Source organism: Vulpes lagopus, chromosome 10, assembly GCF_018345385.1.
Source record: "Vulpes lagopus strain Blue_001 chromosome 10, ASM1834538v1, whole genome shotgun sequence".
NCBI classification, from domain to species: domain Eukaryota; kingdom Metazoa; phylum Chordata; class Mammalia; order Carnivora; family Canidae; genus Vulpes; species Vulpes lagopus.
The window spans coordinates 25,492,910-25,519,726 of NC_054833.1; the positions used below are offsets into that span (position 1 = coordinate 25,492,910).

The 26,817-nt window shown below is 47.6% G+C and overlaps 1 protein-coding gene across 1 annotated transcript in view; it reads right to left on the reverse strand.

The window, feature by feature from the left end:
• Window positions 1-26,817, reverse strand: part of DUSP22 (dual specificity phosphatase 22) — a 55,391-nt gene that overhangs the window by 7,781 nt on the left and 20,793 nt on the right. Inside the window, exon 4 of the mRNA XM_041772239.1 lies at window positions 6,207-6,256. Within this exon, the coding sequence (XP_041628173.1) occupies window positions 6,207-6,256 (50 nt within the window). The remainder of the gene's footprint in view (window positions 1-6,206; window positions 6,257-26,817) is intronic.

Genomic DNA, 26,817 nt, shown 5'->3' on the forward strand with positions numbered 1-26,817 from the left:
TGAGACACTCAGTGGACCTTTCCTGCCTATTTCTACGGGCTGCAAGGTCCTCAGGAGGCACATGTGAGCATGTGCACGTGTGTGTGTGCACACGCTCAAGTGAGGACGCATCTGTCTGGAAATAGGATCACAGCTGCAAGGGCCTACCTCCAAGGGCCTACCCCCAAGGGTCTACCCCCAAGGGCCTACCTCCAAGAGTCTACCTCCAAGGGCCTACCTCCAAGGGCCTACCCCCAAGAGTCTACCTCCAAGGGCCTACCTCCAAGGGTCTACCTCCAAGGGCCTACCTCCAAGGGCCTACCCCCAAGGGTCTACACCCAAGGGTCTACCCCCAAGGGCCTACCTCCAAGGGTCTACCTCCAAGGGCCTACCTCCAAGGGCCTACCTCCAAGGGTCTACCCCCAAGGGCCTACCTCCAAGGGCCTACCCCCAAGGGTCTACACCCAAGGGCCTACCTCCAAGGGCCTACCTCCAAGGGTCTACCCCCAAGGGCCTACCTCCAAGGGCCTACCCCCAAGGGCCTACCTCCAAGGGCCTACCCCCAAGGGTCTACCTCCAAGGGCCTACCTCCAAGGGCCTACCCCCAAGGGCCTACCCCCAAGGGTCTGCCCCCAAGGGTCTACCTCCAAGGGCCTACCTCCAAGGGCCTACCTCCAAGGGTCTACCTCCAAGGGTCTACCTCATTTTGATCTTGCAAAATTGCTTTTTAATAATTAAAGCAAAGAACATTGATCTTGCAAAATCGCTTTTTAATGATTAAAGCAAAGAAAACCGTAAATGAGAGAAAGAGCAAGCTGGATGTACAGAAGGCATCAGCTAAACAGAAGAAATCATGCACAGAAAGACAGAGAGAGAGAATAAAACAAGGAGGTTTTACTGATACTTTAAATATAAGGTCACTGTATTGCTAATACCTCTCCTCCCCACAAAACCTCAAGAAATGTAGAGATCTGCTCGGCACTAAAACCACTGAACATTACAAAGGCTCATTTCTACCCACTCCACAGCACAGATCAGCCTCTCCTGGACTCGACCGAAGAAGAAGATTTTTTTTAAAAGTCCAGTTATTCCCTTAACAACGTCTAAAATACAAAATACCAATCTAATCAATATTAGAATAAGAATGAATACGTGAGCTACCATACATCTGGTAATTCACCCTCAAAACACATCGATACTCCTTTCCTCGGACAGACAACAAATATAACCTTATTTTTGAAAATGCCGAGAGCTCATTAGAGGCACTTTCACTTATCGAAGCTAATACTACAACAATTGTAGGTGGTACATATTTTACAGATGAGAGAAGTGAGGTTAACGTGACTTGCACAAGAATGTAGAGAGAGAGAGAAAGCAAAAGCAAGTGTTTCTAAAAGCCTGACTTCACCGGCTCACCTCATATCGGCCAGAGAACACGTAGCATGTGCACTTGATATAAACTCCAGGATGCCTCTAATTGTGACAAATCATGCAAAACACACCAGCCTGGGTCTGTGGCGTTCGTACGGCTCTGAGAACTTGAACTTTCACATTTCCTGACTTTGAAAGGCAAGGTGGTTGGGGGAAATGAGCTAAAATTTTCAGCGTGTTAATGTTATCTCAATGAGGTTTCTGCATTTTAAGTTCCTGGAAGATCAGAGGGGGGAGTTTGTGAGGATTAAAGCCAAGACAGAAAGATTGACCTTTCTGGGCAGTTTACAGCCATTGAACACCAAGTGAAAGCAGTTGGTTTCAAAAGATCACAAACCTCGTACTGAGCAGACTTGGCAAGAAGAATTCCTGTTGGTGTAAGGATCGACGGGGAACGATCTGAGATATGAGCCCTTAAAATGTAAGCTGGAAATAACTTTAAAAATCTGTAAGTTTAAAAGAGTGACGCACGTTCTCTAGAATTTATTTTGTCGTTAAATATAAGAATGCTCAGGCGTCAGGAATTGAAAGTGGCTAAAGGACCGCTGGTTCTACTAGTCCGAGTTACCCAGAGCATCAATTGCAAGTGACAGACGTGGTTTCTCTTGCTTTTGTTAGCCAGGGCGTTGAGTATTTGTCTCTTAAAGGACAAAAAAAAAAAAAAAAGAGTGTCTCTTGACCGTCTACACTGGTTGATGGTACAGAAAGTGGAGGTTCACGTCAGCCCATGTGTTCTGATGTTTGGTGCGTGCTATCACGCACGGGCTACCTGAAGTGCGATGCGTCATATAAACCGAGTCACGTATTAGCCACTTGCCAATGGCTGAGAGTCTCCTTCTATCATGAAGGATGCTCACTGTTAAGAGGCATGTTATGCCTGAGAGACCCCTAACTCTGGGAAACGAACTAGGGGTGGGGGAAGGGGAGACGGGCACTAAGGGGGGCACTTGGCGGGATGAGCACTGGGTGTTATGCTATATGTTGGCAAATTGAATACCAATAAAAAAATAAATTTATTTTAAAAAAAGATGCATGTTATGTTTCCAACAAAACATCTGTAGCAGGTAAAGAGAAACTCGAGCTACTTCGGGGTTTGATCCGTAACATACACAGTATACTCATATTCCAAACTCAATTCCACGATTTCCGTTTGCTTCAGTAGAGCAGGAAATATTTATGAAATCACGGACGTTCCTGCACCCCAATCCTTATGTATGCATGAGATGTGCTTTACGAATGGACTAAGACTAAAACTTTCCTTAAAGGATCACGTGCGTGCTTACAAGCATAACTCCCCACAGGAGACTGCCAGCATTTCCGCCTTTCGATGGAGTTATGGTCTTGACTTTACTTTCTAAATGAATTTTTTTTAAGATTTTATTTACTTTTTTAAATAAATTTATTTTTTTATTGGTGTTCAATTTGTCAACATAAAATAACACCCAGTGCTCATTCATTTGGGGAATATAAAAAAAATAGTGAAAGGGAATAAAGGGGAAAGGAGAAAAAAGTAAGTGGGAAATATCAGAGAGGGAGACAGAACATGAGAGACTCTTACCTCTGGGAAACGAACTGGGGGTGGTGGAAGGGGAGGTGGGCTGGGGGTGGGGGTGACTGGGTGATTTTATTTGTTTTAATCATAAGAGATGCACAGAGAGAGGCGGAGACAGAAGCAGGCTCCCTGAGGGGAGGCTGATGCAGGACTTGATCCCAGGACCCCAGGAGCCCTTGACCTTATTTTCCAGCTGAAACAGAGGTCATGCTGCTATGGGACTTCACTCAAAATAGCAGCAGTGGCTCATTCTCCTCAATTTCTCTCTGTTGTCAGCCTCACTATAACCACCTACTGGAATCCCCACACTACGCTTTCACCAAGATGTGAGGGAAGGCAAATCACACATCTTAACGAGGCCCCTGCACATATTTGGGTTGGGAGAAAACAAATTCAAATCTCATGGGCTAGTCGCCTGGAGCCAAGGTGACTGGGTTTGGGTTGGTTTTGCCAAAAGATCTGAACTGAACTATGAGATGCTGCAACTTGGGAGAAACAGCTGCTACATCGCCTATCACTCTGGCCTTTCCATGTAAGCAAATATCCCAAATCTTCCACAGAAATGGGCCTCCTGAACACCCAAACTTATTATTTCAACTGTCTCCTGTCATCACTCTCAACGCACATTAATGCACTTTGAAGAGAGTGAAAGTATACTCTTCTTTTCTTTTTTTTTTTATACTCTTATTTTCAAAAGTGCTTCGCGTTCATAGGGAACACTCTCCTATATGTGGTCTGATCTCCAAAAGTCCTGAAGGCAGGCATTTTTTATTTTTTTATTTATTTACTTTTTTTAATAATAAATTTATTTTTTATTGGTGCTCAATTTGCCAACATACATAACACCCAGTGCTCATCCCGTCAAGTGCCCCCCCCAGTGCCCGGCACCCATTCCCCCCCACCCCCCGCCCTCCTCCCCTTCCACCACCCCTAGTTCGTTTCCCAGAGTTAGGAGTCTTCATGTTCTGTCTCCCTTTCTGATATTTCCTACCCATTTTTTAATGAGGGAACCGAAGTTCAGGTGGGTTTAAATGACTTGCCGCAGGTAGACGAGCAAGTTCCCAAGTTAAGGTATTTAACATCATTTAAGGTCGACTGCTTCCTTGTTTATATAGTGCAGGACTGCTCAGCGCTCATTCTTCTTTTGCTAAGTCAGTCGTTGTGCTGGACACCAAGCCTGGCACTTGGCTCTTGGCAAAGCTGAAAAATTCCCAGAGGCAATCCAGTCTGCGTGGCCACCTTCCCTGACAGCAAACGCCCAGAATGTGGTACTATCTGATTCCTCCAAAGAGGCATTGACAAGTTCAACAGTATCTTAGAATTTCAGTTTGAGATAAGAGCAAAGCAACCGTTCTAAAAATAGCCACCAAAACACGGGCAGAAGATTGCTGTGAAAGGCAGTGGCTCACTTCCTTCCGTATACACCATGCCCTTCCAACCACTTCTGTTTCTTGACACGACTAGTAACCAAGGAAGTCCTCTGGTGCTTCTTCTCCTCCTAGATCCAGGCTACTACTGTTTTCCTCGTAATCCTACTGAAATCTTTCCCCCACCATCCTCAATCTTACAGACTGATGATGTTTTCTGTGAAATATGGAGAGTCAACGTGAAAAACGGGCCTTGCATAGAACGTACCTGCCCTGCTTCCAACCTACCCCCACCCTTTCCTGGTCTAACCCTATACCACCTACCCCTTTCCCCTACCACACCCCCCACATCCTTCCCCACTTCAATCCATCTGACTCTAGCCCCATGTTTTTTTCCAAACAGGTATATCTCACAAAATTGTTGCATGATCTGTGATTTCACTGCTCTCCAGCAATGGAAATTCAAAATTGCCTCATGTTCCAACAGTGGATAGTTTTCAGAGATGCTGGACAATGAGGAAACTAAATATAAGATTCTGTGGCCTGTAATTCCCATACGTAGGATTTGTGGGCAACCAAGGTTAAGAAGCATGAAGGGTGAATCCTGACAAGTCTGCAGACTCCCAAATTCACAAACGCCACCATAGCTTAAAACTTCCCTGACGAGATGCAGTAACAGATCATTCTAGCAACGTCGTTGTGTCTGACGTGCAATGGAAGCCCAAGGCCGGCCCAAGGAGCAGCAGCCGGCGTCCAGGGGATGCACCGAACGGCTCAGTACTTTATTCCTGCCCCAGCTTCTCAGCCTTGCAAGGCTCAAATCCACACCTCAGTAAGACTTTACCCCATATCATGGTCTTTCTAGGTCACTTCTGGACCCCAACAGAGTCCAGAGTGTTAAAGCTGTGACTGCCGTGGGTCTCCAAGGCCCAGTCCCCGTTCTGCTAAAACCTGACCCCACGGGCCTCCGTACCATTGCTGTGTTCCGGAAAGGATGGCAGTTATGAATTTCTCTTTATAAGGATATCAGAGGTGCACTCAGCTGTGCGGAGACAGAGGACTGAAGCTTCCTAAGCCAGAGAGACCTATTCATTCAACTCAAACAGGTTTTAGAAGTACGCTTTCCCAATTCGTGGCCACTAGTCCCAGGCAGCTGCTGAGCACTTAAAAGGAAGCCGGTCCAAACTGAGACGTGCTCTAAGTATAAAAAAACAGATTTTGAAGACATGATATGAAAAAAAGGATGTAAAAAAAAAAAAACCTCAGTTTTGTTTTATATGGGGCACATGTTGAAATGACAGTATTTTGGATGCATTGGATCAAATAAAACATATTATTAAAATTATCATCATCACCTCTACCTTTTTACTCTTTTTCAAGTTGGCTTCTACAACATTTAAAATGACCTGCATGGCTTACGTTGGTAGTTCATACTCTATTTCTACTGGACACTGCTGCCCTAGACAAAACCCATTCGCTTCTTTAAGGTTTTGCTTCTAGAGAGAGGATGAACATGCCAGAGGTTTGGCTTACATCATCCTTTTTATTTTTTTTATTATTTATTTATTTATTTATTTATTTATTTATTTTTACTTACAAATTTGTTTTTTATTGGTGTTCAATTTGCCAACATATAGGATAACACCCAGTGCTTTTTAAAAATTAGGCTCATCCTGTAGACATCCCCTCAGTCAGGGCAAACAAAAAGTGTGCCTCCACCTGCAGTTCTGCCTAAGTTGGCAGCACAGACTCATGCATGGCATCAAGGGGCCCCCTGGCTCTGATGACTCCATGGCCCTTTCCTTATTTGACCTTACTGTCCTTTATTCATTTTTAATATCTCCGAAAAATATAGGAAAAAAAAAAAAACAACTTACAGGTTCTGAGATGGTGAATCCGCTGCTGGAATGCACAGGTATTTAACTCCCTGTAGAATGATAAATAAAATAAAGTAAAATAAAATAAAATAATAAAAATAAAAAATAAAAGATGATACTTAGTGGAGAAAACAATTTAAAGGAACTATTTACTCAGGTCAAAAAATAAAAAGTAAAAAGGAGAAGTTTTTCACTCATCCTTTGTTGCCAAGGAACCGGGAAAAAACTCTTTAATTAAGGTTCCTGGTTATTTTCCGTGACCACACTTACAGATATTCATGCTCTGGCTTGCAAACGGCTTGTAGGTTTAGATAGGGTTTATCAAAAAAGTGAAATAACTGAGTGCTTTCCAGTAAGTGCCAACAAGTTTCAAAACTATCCTTTCAGATGCTTGTTTACATATTCAACACTTTAAAAATCTATTTCACTTAAGATCCTGAGTGGCCAAAAAGGAAGCACTGTTAGTAAAAACCTTAACACGATGACTATAAATTATCGTGTTATTAGAGTTTTCTATATCAAATTTAATAATTGGAGAGTTACAATTTCACTGATGCACTAACAGGAACTTTACACACTCACAGTACTTTGATTTATTTTGTTTGCTTTTCAAAACAGTAAAAGTCTGTGTACCAAACTAATACATTTTTTAAAGGATGGCCTGATTTGAAAACAAAAATGAACTTTATATAGGTCTCCATAAAAATCTGTAAAAAAAAAAAAAAAGTCTGTGTAAATGCATGCTACAAAAACCCATGATAAATTTAAGATTTTATTTATCGACAGAGAGAGAGAGAGAGAGCACAAGCAGGAGGAGCAGCGGAGGGGGAAGGGGAAGCAGCTTTCCCGCCCCCCCACACCCAGCGGGGACCCCGGGATCACCACCCCAGCCCGAAGGCAGACGCTTAACCAGTGGAGCCACCCAGGTGCCCCTCTAGACACCCGGCTGTTTGGGGGGCACCTGAATGGCTCAGTCCGTTAAGTGTCTAACGTCTCCGGTTGTGACCTCAGGGTCCTGGGATGCAGCCCGCGCTGGGCTCCCACTCACCAGGGACTCTACTTGTCCCTCTGTCCCTCCCCCCGCCCATGGCCTGTGCCCTCTCATGTAAAGAAATAATTTTTTTTTTTAAGTTTGGCTGCTTTTACTTCAGAGGGATTTAAACTGTAGTTCCAAAGGTCTTCAACGTCATATAAAATACAAAATCTAGAAATCTCCGCAACCTCTGTAAAAGAATGTGGTTCTGTGAGGACTCAGATGAACCATTTTTAAAGCCCCTCCTCCTTTGACAGCCTAAGCTCCTAGGGTCTTGCCGCCACGTCATGGATAATAAGTAGGAGAAGAAACACAAGAAACCCTGAAAAAATAACCAATCTAAGAGAGTAAACGACGGGGAAATATACAGACATGTAGAGACTATCATAAGTCCCTTGGCAAACAAAGTCATAAAATAACTTTGCTAGAATTATTTGCGTTTTTGGCAGTTGATCATTAAAATTTTAAGGTTAATTCCTATCGTGATCATTAAAATTTTAAGATTAATTCCTATCGCGAGGCATTTCTGTGTTGTATGTACTAATGTGGTCTTGTAAGGAACAGCTACACTTGTGGCTGCCCCGAACCCTTTGGACCTCCACATTTTGATAATTCCTGACATTGTGAATCCTACTTTTCCAACACAGAATCCGTATAAACAACATTTCTCAACCTCCTTTGCTTTTAGGGTGTAGACTCAGGACCTAGTTTCATCACCTGACACGCCTCACTGGGGTGGATTTGGAAACAGGACATGGGAAGAGTCAGATGGGTAACGAGCACCTGCTCGGAGGCGCAGGTGGCAGCAGAGGCAGGTGGTTCTGGGGGCAGACGTGGCAGCGGCTCTCACCACTTGTGCGATGCGGTCTCAGTGCTGCTCTTTAACTTCGGCCGAAAGCCTGTTTCTCTAGCTCTTCTGGGAGACCTTGAGGTCTCAGCTATCTCTGAACAAACCCCTCCCTGCCTGAACTGGTGCAGAGTGCAATCGGCTGTCCGTAACTAAGAGTCCCCTCCCTGTCCCCCAGGATTATGAGAAGTCAGGGAAAAAAAAAGACATTTTTCCTGCTTAATTCACATGCATGTATTTTTTCTCCAGCTTTGAGCCAATCATTACATCTTCCAACAAAGGCTCTTGAGGAAGATGGGTTTCACCACTGCTTGTCCACGTGAGAATACTTCGCCTGAGCCAAACAGCCTCGCACGTGCCCAGGGTAAAGTCCAGAGAGAAGCGTCCCTCATCCGGCCTTCACCTCACCGTCCCTAACTGCCTCCTTCCGTCTCGGCCTTGAGTTTGGGCTCGGGGCACTGTGCTCTGCTAGGGCTATCGAGGCAGGTGTCTGAGGTCCTAACGCACCTCCAGAGAGATACTAAGGCAGTGATTTAAAAGCAAAGGAAATGGAAAAGGAAACGATACTGTGAAAATAAGTAATTTCACTCCGTCCCTCCATCAAGGCCAAGCCAGCCTATCGGTCTAGATCCACGTACTGATAATTTCATATATCCGTCGTTGGAATGACTCATTTACTTTTCTCGTTTACTCTCAAGTGAGAGTTGGCCATGGATCAGACCCAGAAGCTTATGAAATCCGTTCCTCCCACACACTTCCTCCAACCTCTTTCAGACCAGTACTTCCAGGAGGATAGGAAGGATTCTCAGATTTCCACCTTCCCTTCACCGTGCCCGTCAGCCTGAGCAGCCTCAATCAGTCAAGGATGCCGAGGTGGGTCTCCTCTCACAGGGGATAAAAACACCTGCCGTGCATGCTGACAGCCACTTAATCCCAACAGAATCTAAAATCAGCTGATCATATGATGGGAGGAAAGAGAAAAAAAAAAAAACGAAGGAAAGGAAGACAATAGACAGAAGGGGAAGCTAAATAGCCCTAAGCTTATTAAAGGCATTGACCATAAATGTCAACAGCAGTGTGACTGGAAGGCACTTCACTTCCTTCAGGTGCTCCCTGAGTGGGAGTCACAGTCCCCTTTTTGGTGCCTTATGCAAAAAAAAAAAAAAAAAAAAGGATGATGGCAGGAGCAAAATGCAAGAACATGGCAGAGGGTCCCTCCCTCCACGCTCGGAGATGGTGAGGAGGCAACTCTTGGCCATGCCGGGCCCCTCACCCTCACTAACTGGGATGGGCATGCGGCAGCTACAGCTTCCCATCTGTGAAGCTTCTAAGGAGGAACAAAGTAGCTCTCAGCCACAAGTTTGGGGATCCCCTACTGTTAAGGAAGGACAGAGAAAATATAAAACACAACATCATGTTCTCTCAAAAGTAGACCGGCAATAACAACAAAAACCTGGGCACGTAGGAACACAAATATCTGTTGAACAAGCTGAAAACCAGTGAATGTGAAGATCACACTATAGGAACAAGTGCAGGGGCGGAAAAATACCATAAAGTGCCCATGCCTTAACCCGGGGACCGTTAACAACAAGAGGGTTGAGCTAACCACGCCGTAGGAGGGGCACCCTGCAGGCACATGCCCCACACATCGCTCTCCTGCCCGTCCACACCAAGGGGACATGGGTAAGAATCAGCTCACCGTGATCTACAATAAGAAGGGAACAAACTATGCAAATACGGTAAAGAAAAGACTCAAAACTGCCCCAAAGTTTCAGCTGCTCGCCGCCCAAGAACGTCTATTTATCTTGGCTTAGTCATTAACAAAGCATGAAAAGTCTATCTCTTGCAGGCCACAGGCTGCAGAACACAGAGTACCTGAAAAAAGTCTTGAGATGCCTGCACATGTGTACGATTCATGGCAGTTAATTACTAATTCAGAAAGCAACAAGAGTGCTGACAGCACTAGGGACCTCGGTGCTACAGGCTGGATAGACTTGAAAGTATCCTAGCATTCACGGATTTCCCCCCAAAAGACCATTCTCTAATGTTGAGCTTTGTAGAGACAGAGACATGGGGTAGGATGTGTTTAGCTAAATTACAGAAACCATAGCAGATGAAGTAAAAAAAAAAAAAAAGTAACACCTCATTCTAGAGCAAAATTCTAGAACGCTCTGAAAAATTCCCAAGTAATAATAATAACACAGAGGGCAGGTAGGTGCGGGAATGGGTGAAATAGGTGAAGGGGTGAAAAGAACACTTGTCATGACGAGCAGTGAGTAATGTATAGAGTTGGTGGATCACTATATTGTGCACCTGAAACTAATATAACACTGTGTGGTAACGATACTGGAATTAAAAAAAGAATAACAGCAATGTTTCTATTACTATAGCATTTGCTATGTGATATTTACTCCTAATATTACGTCTACAACTAAAAAAAAAAACCCATAAAACTAAAACTATCTTCTTCTTTGAAATATAATTATTAAATAAATAAAAATTCAGTATTTTCCATGTTGTTTCAAAAAAAAAAAAAATGATTGGTGAAAGGCCAATTAGCATTAAACTTCCGTAGAGCTGGTAAGTGTCAAGTTGCACATTTTCAATTTAGGCGCCTGGCCCCAGAATATCAAACCCAGTTTAGTTAAGGGAAAGGGGCTCAGTCTACGCTTTAAGATTGTCATGATTTCTAGGAGGGACAAAGCAAGTGCAGATGATTTCCTTTGACTACGTGGCATTTTTGAACGCCCTAGGGCATTCCGAGAATGCTATTAATACTGATAAGAAATGAATTGAAAGTGGATAATGCTAAAAACCAAAATTATGAAGATGGAAACTAAACTTCACTGAATTAAAACAATGAAAATTAAAACACATTTTACCTATCATGTTAGCAAAGATGTGGATTGTTAAGGTATCCAAGGAAATAGCATTTTTTTTTTTTGCCTTGTAAATTACTGTAACGTTTTTTAGAGTTTAAGTTAGCAATATCAATTAAAATTCTGGGTTTGGACCCAGAGCTTCCATTTCTAGAAATTAATCCTAAATAAAGAGATGGACCCAGGGTACCTGCGTGGCTCAGTGGTTGAACATCTGCTTTTGGCTCAAGGAGTGATCCTGGAGTCTTGGGATCGAGTCCCGCATCGGGCTCCCCTGCATGGAGCCTGCTTCTCCCTCTGCCTGTGTCTCACCTCTCTCTGTCTCTCATGAATAAATAAATAAAATCTTTTTAAAAAATAAAAAAAAAATACTGATAAGACGTGGACCAGAGGGAAGAAAAAGGCAAAGAATTAAGAAAAAGCCTCATATTTACCTCGACTGCATATACACTCACTATTCCTAATAACAAGCAACCCCTCCATCAGGACTACAGAGTGTGGAAAAAACATTAGGAAAATACAGGAAAGCAGTTGGACTTCAAGGAAATCATCCAAAGAAAGCTTTCTGCGAGAAATTTTGAAAGAAACAGCAGACATCAATTGACTGAGAAGAAAGTCTAGAAAGTATCTCGGAGATCCTTCTTGAACAAAGTTTAAAAGCTTTCTAAGTCCATATTCTCAAAAGTTCTAATATTTTTCTGTTTTCTGTTTCAACAAGCACAGTAACCACCAAAAGTAAGGTTTTTGCCTTTCTTTGGGGCTGAAACTAAAGATTACACTTAAAACGATACGTAGGCAAGTGCTTGAAAAGCAGGCCCAAGATTCTGATTTCGGGACTCGTGAAGAGACCCAACTCTCGCTTGTTTCAAGTACAATTTCTAAAAATCACTGTTCTTTTCTTTCTGAAACGTGAGTGTGAGGCTTCTGAGAAACCTCGTTGACCTTCTACTTTCCTAAAGAAAAGAAAGATGAAGCCCTCCAGGGTCTGTCCTCTCTCTCAGGAAGGCCACCCGAGGCGGTTCTAGGACATAACCGTTTTCTGCAAGGACTCACCCACGACCTCCGAGGACACAGGAGGAGGAGACGGAGTTCGCGGGGAGTCCAGAACCAGCAGATCCATGCGATGGAAAAGTTATTTTAGCGGCTAATAAAAATGACCGGATTAGAAACCTCGGAGACCAAGACCTCACCCTGTTCTGACCCAATACTAGCAGCGAAGGAGGTGACATTTTTTTTTATTTTTTTGATTTTTGATTTTCTTTGATTGTGGCATTTCTGAGGCATCGGGGGGCCGGGGGGCCCGATGGCATGGCCTCTGCAGGTCCTACCCATGGAACTCTAACACTGATCATCTGATGCCCGTGAATGAATCGAGCAAAGTCCGTTGGAGATCCCCTTAAGGCCTCATTCACCCGATCACAAAAAAAAAAAAAAAAAAAAATCTGACTTCAATAAAGAAACAAAATTTAAAAAGCCATTCGGTTCAGATCAGCCCACACCTGCTCAGAAGCGAGGCCACAGCTCACACCCGCTGCAAAAGGCCAAGGCTCTCCCACTTGAGACGGTCCCTCCACTCTTTATTTTATCGTAGTCAAGTCTACATAAAATCTACCATTTTTAAACCATTTTTTTAAGCATGCAGTTCAGTGGCGTTGCGTGTGTTCACACTCTTACCAGCACCACCCTCTCTAGAGCTTTTCCTGCTTCCCAACTGGAAACTCTGCACCCGGTAGATGCTGGGTCCCGTCAAGCCCGCCCGGGCCTTGGGAGCCCCCGGGTCACTCTCTTTCCCACGAATCTGGCTACTTGTGCACTTCCATATGATCCTGAAGGCCACTGAACTGAAACAATTAGGGCAGCCACACCTGAAGGTCATGGCCCGGGACACGGAACCGCTGGCCTGGACTCGCCCTCGGGGGCCCACAGCGGGTGTGACCACCTTGTTCCCGTTTATCAAGTTGCGTCTTCGCGGGGTGTCTCAGTCCGGAGGGAGTGCCCCAAGGTCCCCTGGCCTGTGCACCCAGATGCCAAGCAGCCCCCGCGCTGCCTTGGGGGTCACCCTTCTCCTCTGCTTGGGGATTCTCGCAGAGCCAACGACACTTTTTGTTCTTAGTTAGCTAGTTAGCTAGTTAGTTAGCTAGTTAGCTAGTTAGTTAGTTAGTATTCATGTGCTGCCAGTAACACTGCTTAAAGGGGAAAGTGTAGCCCAGGGACATCGCGGCAGGAAGGTCACCTCGGGAAACGTCCGGCCTCGGGCCTGGAAGCCAGCAGGGCACGGCGGCAGCGAGGATGGAGGCGCGGGCCTGGCCTCGGGTCACCAGGCCAGGTGGGCCTGCAGGGGACACGCGGGGTCCCCACCCCCTCTCTTCCCGCACCCGCTAAATTTAGGAGCCGCTGCGGCAAATCACGACTTGCAGGCACCGGGTTGTCGGGGGGTGCGGAGGGCGGGGTCGGAGTGTGGAGACAAGATTGAGGCCTTGGCTTGATTTGTGGGGGCAAATGCAAATGAGCAGCCTCGGCCACCTGTCAGCTTCTTTCAGGTGACTCAAAAGACGACAGCCATCTGACTCGGCAGCTCAACACATGAGGCCCACAGGCTTATTTTTGCTGCGGCCCCTGCACTGCGTGGCTAACTGGACATGGTCAGCGCCCGGTGTCCCAGGCCAGCGTGGCCATGGGGAAGGGACAGGCCGAGGGACAGGCTGGGGGACAGGCCGGGGAAAAGGCCAGGGGACAGGCTGGGGGACAGGCGAGGACAGGCCAGGGCACAGTTGAGGACAGGCTGGAGGACAGGCCGGGGGGACAGGCGAGAACAGGCTGGGGGACAGGCTGGGGGACAGGTGAGGGAACAGGCCGGGGGACAGGTAAGGGGACAGGCCGGCCTCGCCGGCTCCCGGCCACCAGGCCCGCTGCAGTTTCCATCGCGGCTCTGGCCCCGACCTCCTGGCCGCGACCCAGGGAAGCAGGGCCCCTTGGAGCTGCCGCTGCAGACCGAGTTGCTTTGCAATCGGGGTGACGGCTGCCCGGGTCACGACGGAAGGCTGAGGCCGGGCAGGAGGGACCCGCAGCAACAGCCTCTGAACGATGCCTGTGTGCAGACTCAGGGTCCCCGCCCCGGCGCTCGGCCCCACGGCCACCCAGGCAACCTGGCGGGCCCTGGGGTGCTCGGAACTCCCAGGCTCCCAGGCCGCCCCCCGTGTGCGTGTCAGTCCTTCCTCCAGCACACTGTCCCCTCCAGGGCCCCCTCCCTCCCCTCCAGGTCCCCCATCCTCCCCTGCAGGACCCTCCTCCCTCCAGGTCCCCCACCTTCCAGGGCCCCCCTCCCCTCCAGGTCCCCCACCCTCCCCTGCAGGGCCCTCCCCTCCAGGCCCCCCACCCTCCCGGGCCCCCATCCTCCCCTGCAGGACTCCCTTCCCTCCAGTCCCCCACCTTCCAGGGTCCCCACCCTCCAGGTCCCCCACCCTTCCCTGCAGGGCCCCCCTCCCCTCCAGGTCCCCCACCCTCCCAGGCCCCCCGACCAGCCCACCTGCTGCCATCTGCTGTCCAGCAGCTCAGGGCCCACAAAGCCCATGGGGTTGCGACCTGCCCCCCAACAGCATGAGTGAGCTGAGCCGGGTGTAGATGGGGACACCTCAACGAGTCACCTCAGGCTTCGGGGTCAGGAGCCCGGCCAGGGCCTGGGGGCAGGGGATGCAGCCCGTCCTGGACCCTGACAGCGCCTGAACACCCTGGGCCCCAGCGGGGAGGCCAGGGCGCAGACAGTAGGGCACGAGGCTCGAATTCGGATTTGAGGGCCACGTAGCCCCGCCTGGGGGCATTTGGGGGCAGGTGCTTCCAGGGGGGCCCAGCATTCCACTGCATTACCCCCGCACCACAGCCCCTTGTCTCCAGCCCCTCAGACCCTGGGGAGCCCCCAAGGGGAGCCCCAAGGACTGTACCCATCAAGGGGTGTCAACTTAGGAATAAAAATGGAGATGAATCCACCCCACATGACCTATGGGCCCAATGGGAGCCTGTGCTCACGGGGGAGCATGTGCGAGGCCACATCACGGCCGATGCTTCCAGCTCCCAGGACACTGCTCCTCCTCTAGCCTCCGACTTCAGCTGCGGACACCTTTTCTTGCAGCGTTTTTGTTCAACTGCAAAGACTTAGCCACAAGTGTGCAGTGATGCTGCTGGAATCTGCACCTGCGGCCTGGCCCTCACCCTGGAGCCCTGCACACACGCTCCGAAGGCCTGGGGACACCACATGGCAGCTCACCCGGACCTTGCCTGGCTGCCCTCAACTCCAGCTCGGTCTCCCCGAGTGCTCCCGTCCACCCATGGGTGCCACAGCTGCCCTTCCAGCCAGGCCACGCCCTCAGGCACCCCCAACTTCTCCCCTGCTCCACTCCTCCCACCTGAATTCATTCCACCTGAGAAACTGCTTTCTATACTTCAGGGCTGTTCTATGGGACACCTACCAGTTCACAGCTACTGTGACTTCTCTACAGATTGTTCCTTTTTTTTTTTTTTTTTTTTTTTCATTTATTTAGTTCCTCCTTACTCTGGTTCCATTCTTTTGCTTTCAATTGTTCTTTGTCTGATAAAAAATATTGCTATTCCGTCTTTCTTTTGGTTCATTTATATGGGAAAATCTTTCCCCATCCTTTGATTTTTAACCTTGCTGTGTCGCTCTATGGAAAGGACTCTTCTAGAAAAAAAAAAAAAATCCCACTTTCAGTGTCCAGGCTCAAACCATCATCACTTCTGAAGGGGATTGTTATAAGAGCTTCCTAACCAGGTGCTTCATACCCATCACCCTCATTGGTCCCATTCCCTGGTCAAAACCCTAGAAACACAATCCAAATCTGTCTCCCGACTTGGTCCATAAATCTTTGCTGAGTCCCTGCTTCACAGATAAAGCTGAGGCTCCTCAGCCTGACAAGGAAAAGCCTTCCAGCCTGCTCTGAACCTGCCCCCCAAGCCTGGCCACTGTCTCCGGTTGGACCTTCACGGGCCCCAGAACATGCCTTGCTTTGGCACACCTGATGCCTCTGCACACCCGGAGCCCTTGTATGTGCCGCCTTCCTACCTGGAATCCCACTCCCCTCTCCAACTGGCTGTGCTCACCATCAGTCCCTGGCCAACCTCTCGCCCCTTTGAGACCACACCGAAGTGTCACCTCCTTGGCAAAGGAGGTCGGGTTGCCTGACCTGGTCGGGTTGGCCATTTTCTCCCAGTGCCCTAGAGACTCTCATCTCTGCTATCTCAAGCCGCGGCCTTGCCCTGTTGTAAGGATTTCTGTGCCTGTCTCTTCTGAACACTGAGCCCCATCTTGCTTCTCTTTGTATTTTATCCCCAATCCTTGCTACAAGGTAAGTAAACATCTGCTGAAGCTGAAGGAATAACTCCTAATTTAGCCAAAAGGAGAACTGAATACGGCCCCACCCTTACCCCACCATGCTGACCACCTTCTCCGCTCTATAATCAGCCAACTCCACGCATCTTCTAGGCTCCAGGGCTTATTTCCCCCTTCCTAACCAGCCCGGAAGGGCTGCTCCGCGCTAAGACATGCCTCCCCCTTGAACCAAACCATACTAGTCCTACAAGCTGCCTAAACACGCCACTTTATAAAGTCTTCCCCAAATTCCCCAGTCCACGAGGCTGAAGATCTTGTATAGGTCAGAGCTTCGACCCTATGCTCCAGCATTTACGAGCAATTTATGTGGTTGTATCAGTGCACACACTCACTCCAGCGGAAGCACAGGGGGACACCAGGGGCTACGTGCTTTTCCTGAGATGTTGGTTTGGAGATGTTGGTGGATCTTGCCACTGGTGCATTTCCATTGAGGAAAAGGAGGGATGCAAATAAGGCAAGCCCACTTCAGAAACACAGCTCTCGGCACACAACGTGCTCAGTACTTGATCGCACAGGGGAGTCAGGGCAAGATGGATGAGAGGCGGCACTCAGGAAATTCTAAAAAAAGAAAAAAAAGAAAAAAGAAAAAAGAAAAGAAAGAAAAAGAAATTGGGACTTGACTTAGAGAAAAGTTTAGCAGGAATGTTTTGTAGAAGTGTTCAGTTCTGTGGAGATGCTGGTCAGTAAGCATGAGTGCTAAAGAGAAGGTCCGCGTGGGCCTGAGATGCAGGGTGCTCTAGAAGGCCAAGAGACAAGAAAGGTGAACAGGGTTATCTTATTTAGAGACAAAAGCAGCACTGTTTCTTCTCTAGAATCAATGAAGTACTAGTCCCTTTTGGTCCATTCATGCTGGAATTCTGAGTTCAGAACCCCATTTGCAAGTGAGCTTATCACAGAAGGGTCAGCAGCCAGACGGAGCTATATTATGCACTTGACTGCCCACACACGCAGACCTCAGATACAGCTTGATTCAAGAAAGAGCGATTACTAGACAGTTTTCGATACCTAACATGATCATTTCTATTTGAGTCATTTCTATTTAAGTCTGGGGTTGGCTTCAAACAAATTTACCTCAACATATGAAAGCCGCTGCAAGCCTTTGGTATGGGAGATACCACTGATACTCGGGTGGCATCAAAGAGACTTTCTTAGAGAGGTGAAAACAACTGGGGTTCACTGGAAAATATTGCCAATCTGAAAACCATGGTCAAACGATGATTGATTTTCAAAGGTCCCGGACTTCATTAGCAATAGGATAGTGTGATGGTTTTTGCGATGCCAATAAAACAACTAAGATCGTCCACGTTGGACACGGTGGCTAATCCGAGTAGGAAATCTTGCCCAGTGCCTCAAGCTGCATCTCTAGGGAACGTGTGAATCTTAGGAAAGGAAATAAACTCATTTAACTGAAATAATCAAGTGGAAGATAACTGATGCTAAAAATAAAATCTAGACAATTGAAAGGTCCGTCTTGGGCTATCTTCTCCCTTTGGAGATTAAGATAACTAAAGTGAATGGTTTACACCCCCTGATCGTGGACAACATAGATGTAGCACGTCTAACATCAAACATGTGTGTATGAATCCACAGGGAACACTGCTGGCACAGAACCCAGTGTGGCCAAACCTGAAAATCCAAATGCAATGTCCCCATCACCACTACAGACGCGCCCCTCCACCCCCGCCTGGCCCCGCCGGCCTGCCTTCCATACCTCTCTTCACTCAAAGAGAAATTATGAAAATACTCTATTGTGAAAAATAAATAAAAATAAAGATAAAAGTGAAACTCATCCTTCCTACCCTCTTTTCCCATCCTACTCCACTTTGCCATTGTGGGGAATCTGTATGGTCCCTCCAGCCCCTTCTCTGTGCATTTACATCCATACGTATGTACCCACAGAAATATATCACTGATATTTAGTTTTACATAAATGGGGTCATATTGTGGATATTATTCTGCTACTTGCCTCTTTTGCTTAACAATTAACTTTTCCCTGTGCTTACATATAAACCTTCCTCTTATTTTTGAGTTGCTGCAGAGTATTTCTTAATATGGATGCATCATAATTGACCACTACCCTTCTGCTGAATGTGTGGGCTGGCTCCAATTTTTTTGCTGTTACACAGAGTTGCAGTGAACATTTTGCCTGTACCTCTGTGGGTACGAGATGAAACATGTGGTTTTCGTCAATTATGTATCTTCCTAGGGGGAGTGTGCTGGGGGAGATGCGGCCTATAGCTCCTGTGACTTGAAGATCATGGGCAGGGCGGGCCCCTGGGTCTTGAGAGCTGAGGACCAACGTGGGCACAGAGCTGGGGGTGACACTCTGCAAGTCTGCCTGCGTGGCTGTCAAAGGAGGATCCCGGGCAGTGAGGACCTGACCTGCCTCCTGAGTCAGAGTACAAGCCCCGTAACTTGAACGTTCTCTCAGCTTTTCATGATCTGGGTATAAGTTCCTTGAAACTTGATGGGATGAGCATTGGGTGTTATTCTATACGTTGGCAAATTGAACACCAATGAAAAATAAATTTATAAGAAAAAAAAGAAATCTGAGACAATGCCTCAAAGGCTCTGCCTGCACTTCAAGCACGTGGCAGATCTTTTAACTGATCATTCATTGTCTATGTCTTAGATGTACTTTCCTCCTTGTAGGACCAAGCTTCTAATGCAAACTAAAGGCAGCTGAAGGATCCTTAAGAGATCAGAAAGTCACAGGATAATGATTTAGCAAGAGGTAATTCCGAACTAGAGTCCCCGGGAGCTCCATAAACCAGTACATCTGCATTTGCTAACCCTTCCGACAAGTGAGGAACAGAACAAACAGCGTGTATAAGGGAGGCTGCATTATGGAACCAGATCTTCTGGCTTCACTTGTTACTCATGGCTAATAAATTATCTTTGGCGCAGCTCTTCTTTACCACCCTTCAATGAGCCACAAATGACTAAAGACATGATTCCCACTTTGGAATGGAGCTAAAAATGCACATGGCTTTCAGTTCGTCAGTAAGCACCTGCAGAGGGGCCCCTGGGTGCCAGACCCAGGTTGAGTGCTGGGGGACACCAAAGAAATCCCAAGGTGGCACCTGCCTGCGTGGGCCCAAGGCCAGCTGTGGAGCCTGGATCTGGCAGTCAAGAGCTAGATGTCACCATCAGTGAGTAGTTAAATAGCCACTTAATAGACTGTAGAAGCTGTCGGGATGCATATAATTCACAACCCAGCTAAGAGTGCAAACTACACATATTATAGAGAAAAGGGAAGAAGCCCTGAGGTTGGAGGGCACTGGGAGTGTCCTTCTCAGAAGGAGAGCTAGGGCCGAGCAGTGAGGAAGGGTAGGGCTTGGGCAGGCCAGAGGGTGGAAGAAGCAGTTTCTTAAACTTTAAATGCCATTTAACACCTTGGTTCTAGTTTGCTTCACACTTGGGAAACCAGCTGAACTTCTGAGGTAGTGACACGGAGCGGGTCACCAGACAGACACCGACCAGGTGACCAAGGCCCATAGAGGATCCCCTCAGCCTCCTAGCTCCGCGGTCCAAGCAGACCGAACACCTCACCCTGGGGAGAGTTTCCTCAAAAATAAGCAGGCAGGGCAGCCGGGTGGTGCAGCGGTTTAGCGCCGCCTGCAGCCCAGGGCATGACCCCGGGGTCCCGGGATCAAGTCCTGTGTCGGGCTCCCCGCGTGGAGCCTACTTCTCCCTCTGCCTGGGTCTCTGCCTCTCTCTCTCTCTCTCTCTCTCTCTCTCTCTCTCTCTCTCATAATAAATAAATAAATAAAATATTAAAAAAAAAGAAAATGGGTTAATCCAAATAACTTCTGGATTGGCTATATCTAAAAAAATAAAAAATAAAAAATAAGCGGACAATGAAGACAGCAGCACAGATAAGTAGATAACCATAAGTACCAGAACCAGAAGATGTGGCCGCCTCTAACTAAAACTAACAAAATTAACTTGTGAGCCTGGACACCTCAAAAAAAGTCTTTAGTGTTAAAGGAAATATAAAACAGAACCACCAGGAATAAGTACCTTCTATGAAAACATCTTATTCTTTGGGAAAAAAAAAAAAAACAACTTAAGTGGTTGAAAGTATAAAAGCCACAGCTTAAAATGGAAAGATTACATATCTAAGCTGAACTCAAGCTCGAAAAACCTATCTGGTATTCATACAATACCCTGGTTTGAATATTCGCATGTAAACTACTGCTTTTTTTTTTCTATTTAGTCCTAAAATACACATCATTTAAAAATTTAAATTATTTGGAGAATCAGTCCAGCGAAGGAATGAGAATACTTTTTGAAGCGTTTTTGTTGATCGCAAAAAAAAAAAAAAAAAATAGTTTTGTTTCCTGCAGGTGCTCTAGTTAAAGACACAGAATGAAAAATGAAACAGACTCTGAAATTTTTACATTAGAAAGACAGAGTTCTGTTTCTTTTTTCAGGGGAAGAGAGAAATCTTTCATTGCTCAATATTACTTCCTCGGCACCTATAAACAATATGGGGTTCCTGATATGAAAAAGCACCGTCTTTGTGACAGGAGTTTTCACCACTCGACAAATCTGGAGCAATCAGGAGGCTCTGGAGACTCGGCTCAGAAATGAGGAAACACTGCAGCAAAAGCAAGCAACCCCCTCAACCGAGTCCTCAACATAGGAACAGACCACAGGGTTGTTCCCCTCTCCCTTAAATATTTTAGTTACAGGTCTGGTCTTAATTCCTATTTGAAACTAATAAATGTGCCAATCATTTTCCCCCTTGGCCCTGCCTCTTGCTGGCAGGTGATGTGAGCAAGTCCCCAGGTCTGACTATGTTATGAAGGACCCGGGACAACGCTTTCTGCCTTGCTGAGCTCTCGGCTTCTGGAGGCTCGAAGGAGACGGGGTGACTGTCATGGAGACCGGGCTCTACCAGAAGGCGTGCCTTGGCACTACCAGCTTCCTCCCGGCCAGAATGCACCAGATTTTCCAAATTCCCAGTTATTTCCCAAAACCCAGGCAACTGCCTGGCCACTGCAAATGCCTCTAGATTCATGTGACAGAGGAGGGAACCTCGTTCTCTGAGATTCCTTGGCCTCCTAGTCTTGACTCCTAGTACTGAGGGCTTACCCTGAGCCCGAGCTCTTCTTTCGCTGGACTTAAATATTAGTAGTATTTATAAAATATCCACAATATCCATCTTGTCCATACTCTAAGGGCTTCATCGGGGCAAATATTCACTTCTGTTACCTCCAGCGTCTGTCCCAGGGCCTGGCATGTAGCAGGAGTCCAACCAATCAGTCAACCCATCAATCACTCCCTGCCCTCAGAGGAAAAAACTATCTGGACGAGAAACTCAACACTGTGAGGATGACATTCACAGCAAATAAAACAAAACGAAAATTTTGCTAATTAATGACAATGAAGAATAAAACTCTGCGCTGGTGACAGCGTAAAACAGGAACTTTCAGATGCTGCCAATAAGGGCACAGACGGCACAACCCTTTGCAAAGCTCACGTGGCAACGTTACAACAGTACCTGCAGACTCGGACACGTCAGTCACGCGAGGAGAGAACCGAGACGGTAAGGCCCTTAGGAGGAGCCTCTGGCCTGGGAAAGAAGATCCAGGCTCCTACCAAGCTACCCAGACCAACTGTGGAATCATGGGGGGGCCCCTTCCTGTCTCTGAAATTCAGCTTTTTGTCTACACAGTGATAGAATCAAGTGATCCCCGGGACTATGGTCAGGTGGGATTTCTACATCAAACACAGAGCGGCCGGCATGGAAGGGAACTCCGAGCTCCTCTGAATCCTAGATGCTAGTTTAGGGCTGACCCAAGTGACTATAAAGGCCCCAAAGTTTCTATTGTTTCTAAGATCTTCATTCCGGAAGACCGACTCCTCCAGATACTCTTCTTGAGAAACAGGAATTAGGGCTTTGGGCCTCCTTCTCTTGGTTGACTACCTTGTCCTATGGTTCAAATGATAGACAAATCTTGTCTCATCCACCAAGGAAGGGCAAAGACCCACCTGGCTTCACTAGATGACCAGTAGCGAGGTGAGGCCCCGCCACTCCTAAGGCCTCGGAACACCACCTTTTATTTCTTTCATCTTATTTCTCTCTATCGGGCTGCTCGAAAGGGTATAAAAACCCTGCCAGCAAACACTGTGCTGGGAAAACCTTCTAAAAACTACCCAAATAATAGAACATCGGAGCTAATCTAATTATAATCAACTAAGTCACAAGTTCCTTAAAAGTCCTTCCTAAAGGAAAAATCAATGAGTTCATGATAACTAAAGACGAATTCAGATGGTCATGAGGCATCTCACGGCAACTGTACCTTATGATACTGACCTTGCTCAGGTGTTACAACAGGTCACGAATCATCACAACCACAGAGGATGTAACAGGCATAAAAACTATGAAATCGGGGATCCCTGGGGGGCTCAGAGGTTTAGCGCCTGCCTTAGGCCCAGGGCGTGATCCTGGAGACCCGGGATGGAGTAACGTCGGGCTCCCTGCATGGAGCCTGCTTCTCCCTCTGCCTGTGTCCCTGCCCCTCTCTCTCTCTCTCTGTGTCTCATGAATAAATAAATAAATAAATCTTAAAAAAAAAAAAACTATGCAATCCCCGAGCTACCAAGGGTGGGTTCTCACAATAACCTATCCTAAGGTAGCCTCATCTGGAAAGCAGATCAGGTTTGGCATCCTTTCCTTGACCACCGCTTCCTTGGCTTTACGAGTTGCATAAGCATCCCTCTGACGGGGTGCTCACCCTGGAAGGTCATCCTGGACGGTAAGGGACAGCAGGCCCCCGTCCCGAGTCCTCCTTGCTCTGAGTGTCCATTACTGTATTCAGCAGAATACAGTCCCACGGGACGTTAATAGGTCCTGTGTTGCGTCAGCAGGCACACACGTAAAGCGGTTCCCTATTTAGAAAGAGTCATAAATGTGTGTCTTCAATGCAGAACTTGGGAGCTTTTATTCTATCCATAAATCTGTGAATTTTCCAGAGGAGCCTATGATGTGCTAAATTCCCTAACTTATTTTTTTGCAAAGTATGACATCGTGGGCCTGCTATTCAACAATCCATCCCTTGACCTAGGGCCTCTGCTCTGGGAACCATATGGTATAATATAATTGCCCTCTCCCATAGCCTCCATCACAATAAGAGCACACCTAATTATTATAAAAGACTTTGATACTTGATGCTAAGCACCCAGGACTTTGAACCCCGGTCAGATATTTGCTGGAAATGAACCAGAGAAGTACCTACCGTGCAGGGCCCCGTGTACAGCTACATGGCAGCGGGGCTTGGAGAACGTCTGCTTGGAATTAGCAGCACTGAAACCCTTCAGTTTTAGACAATCACAACCTCACTGCTCGTGGCCTGATCCCAGACTAGTGCTGCCCGGAGTAGGTTAAGGACCTTTCGATAGATGCAATGAAACGCCGGGACACCTGCACCCCGATGTTTATAGCAGCAACGTCCACAATAGCCAGACTGTGGAAGGAGCCTCGGTGTCCATCGACAGATGATGGATAGAGAAGCTGTGGTCTATGTGTACAATGGGATATTCCTCAGCCATTAGAAACGACAAATACCCACCATTTCCTTCAACGTGCATGGACCTGGAGGGTATTATGCTGAGTGAAGTGAGTCAATCGGAGAAGGACAAACATTATATGGTCTCATTCATTTGGGGAATATAAATAATAGTGACAGGAAATAGAGGGGAGAGAAAATGGGTGGGAAATATCAGAAAGGGAGACAGACCATGAGAGACCCCTAACTCTGGGAAACGAACTAGGGGTGGTGGAAGGGGAGGTGGGTGGGGGGTGGGGGTGACTGGGTGACGGGCACTGAGGGGGACACTTGACAGGATGAGCACTGGGTGTTATTCTGTATGTTGGCAAATTCAACACCAATAAAAAATAAATTTACATTAAAAAATCAACCTCTAAGGAAATTAAAAAAAAAAAAAAGGACCATTCAATAAACAGGAAATCTTTGAAGATCGCAGAACATGAAGCAGGTCCCGGCGTTCTCCTCTCCCATCCTTACCCTTCCACCGTTTATTAGGGCCTCTTCTCGGGCTGGGGTTCAGCTTGCCACAGTGGCTTGGATCTGCACACAACCTTCCCTCTCACCCTCATCCCCGCTCCACTTCCCTCCGGTGATCAGGGCCAGCATCACAGGGGGCTGCAGAAGAAGAGAATCTATCCCTCAATTCCCTACCAACCCCAAATATTCTCCCGACTCATCTCAGGCTGGGTGAGGCCATGACTTCTGGAACCGAATTTAAACCCGAAGACGGAAGAGGGCCTTTATGCCCGGGGCCGAGGGCTAAACGCCGTTCCCGAGCCTCTGGGACCCCGGCGAACCTCCTCCATCCCAGTAACTTCATGTGAGCACATGAGGTCGAATGATTTTTGGTGTCTGGGATTTTCCCTCTTGTGCAATCGGAGAGCACTGTTTTACATTTTTTTTTATGAATTGTTTGCAAATTTAAAAATGAATGAAATAAAAAGGGGCGACATTGACCTCTGGTACGCTATAAAATGAGGGTCTGGCTCTTAAAGAACGGGAAATCACAGGAAAGCACTTATTTTCGAGCTGAGGTAATAGCAGCATCCAAAGACTACGACAGGATGTGGCCAAATGTCGCCAAAGCGGTCTCTGATGAAGAGGCACAGAACGTCTCTCCTCTTTTCTTTCCAAGGCAGAGTTTGTCTTTGTAGATGGAGACATAAGGGACTAAGGAGGAAGAGCGAGGAGGAGATGCAGTTTCCCCACAGCCGGGAGGCTCTTACGCAAACCTGTCCCTTTCTCCTGGGTTATGGTCCCCGCTGCTCCCCTCTCTGGCCCTTTGATTTCTGCACATGACCTGGACAGGTTGGACCGACGCAGACTAGGGCTTCTCTGGGTTCCTAACGGGTGAAGGTCCTGCAGGGCGCTCCCGCCGCGCTGTGTCCCATCACATGGAGCCTAAGTGATGAGGCAGGCCCGGGGGGTGCCGGGGCAAGGGGGGGGCTGTGCAATGTATTAAAATAAAGGAAACCTCAGGCCTCATCTTGTGATTTAAAGAGGAAGTCGGTCAGGACCGGCCTGCATTCGACCTCTAGCAGGGCCCGAGCCCGGCCGTGTTTTGGGTGCGAGCTGTCGCCGACGGGCGAGCAACAGGTGGCCGTTTCCCAGGGACAGTGAGCGGCCCTGAACACGCTGCGCTGCGGCCCGGGGCCCTGAGCCCAGCACGTGGGCGCCTCCGCCCCCAGAGCCGCAGCCACCGCGGGAGCTGTCCCTGGGACGGCCTTCGCGGACCCGCAGACGCACTGGGCTTGCTCTCGGCCTGTGGCTCTCCGGTGCCGGTACATGCAGTGGGATCACTTGTTATCCCGCGGCCTCATTTTTTTTTTTACACTAACCGAAATCCAGCGGCTCTAATGGCCAAGGAAATTGGATAAATTTAAAATAAAAAGATATTACTTACTCTTGCATAACATGAATTTCAGTGAAAATAGCTTGAACTAGGATTGTTTCCCCAGAATGAGACCCCCCCTGGCTCCGCCCCCTGAGCTGGAGGACACACGTGCATCACAGCACACATGCACCGTGGCCGGTGAAGGCCTGGGGCTCTGCCGGGGCCAATGCCCCGGAGCAGAGTTCGCCCCCAGCCAACCGCTCCGGCCGCTCTGCCGAAACCGAAGACGAAGCTGCCCTCGTGCCCGTGCGGGGCGCACAGCCCGGCCTGAGAGCCCAGGCCCCGACGGGCGCTCCCGAGACAGGCTCCTCATCACAAGCCCCGGGAAGTCTCCGGGGACAACTTATCTTCCGTGGTCTTTTGTCTTTAAATGCAAATGGTAGATAATTGAGCTTAAATGGGAAAAAAAAATCAGAGAGTGAGCCCCTCGGACTCTCCTGGATTCTGAAACCAGGGACAATACAGAAGGGGATGCGAATGAGCCTTAAAAATCCTTAAAATCTAGAAGTATATATATATTCCCCAAATGAATGAGACCATATAATGTTTGTCCTTCTCTGATTGACTTATAAAAAAGTAGTGAAAGGGAATAAAGGGGAAAGGAGAAAAAATGGGTGGGAAATATCAGAAAGGAGACAGACCATGACAGACTCCTAACTCTGGGAAACGATCTAGGGGTGGTGGAAGGGGAGGAGGGCGGGGGGTGGGGGGGAATGGGTGACAGGCACTGAGGGGGACACTTGATGGGATGAGCACTGGGTGTTATTCTGTATGTTAGTAAATTGAACACCAATAAAGAATAAATTTACATTAAAAAAAAATTAGAAGTAAGCGCAGCGTCAGCTTATTCACTGGCTTTTAGCCAAGCAGCGGCGCTAGGAGAGCGGTGGGCAAGGGGCGCAGTTGCCGGGGCAGGTGGGGCTGCGATGGGGTGCAAGGGCCCCGGGGACACGGGACATGGGGGTGCGCTCCCGGGACACCAGGCCCCGCTCCGCTGC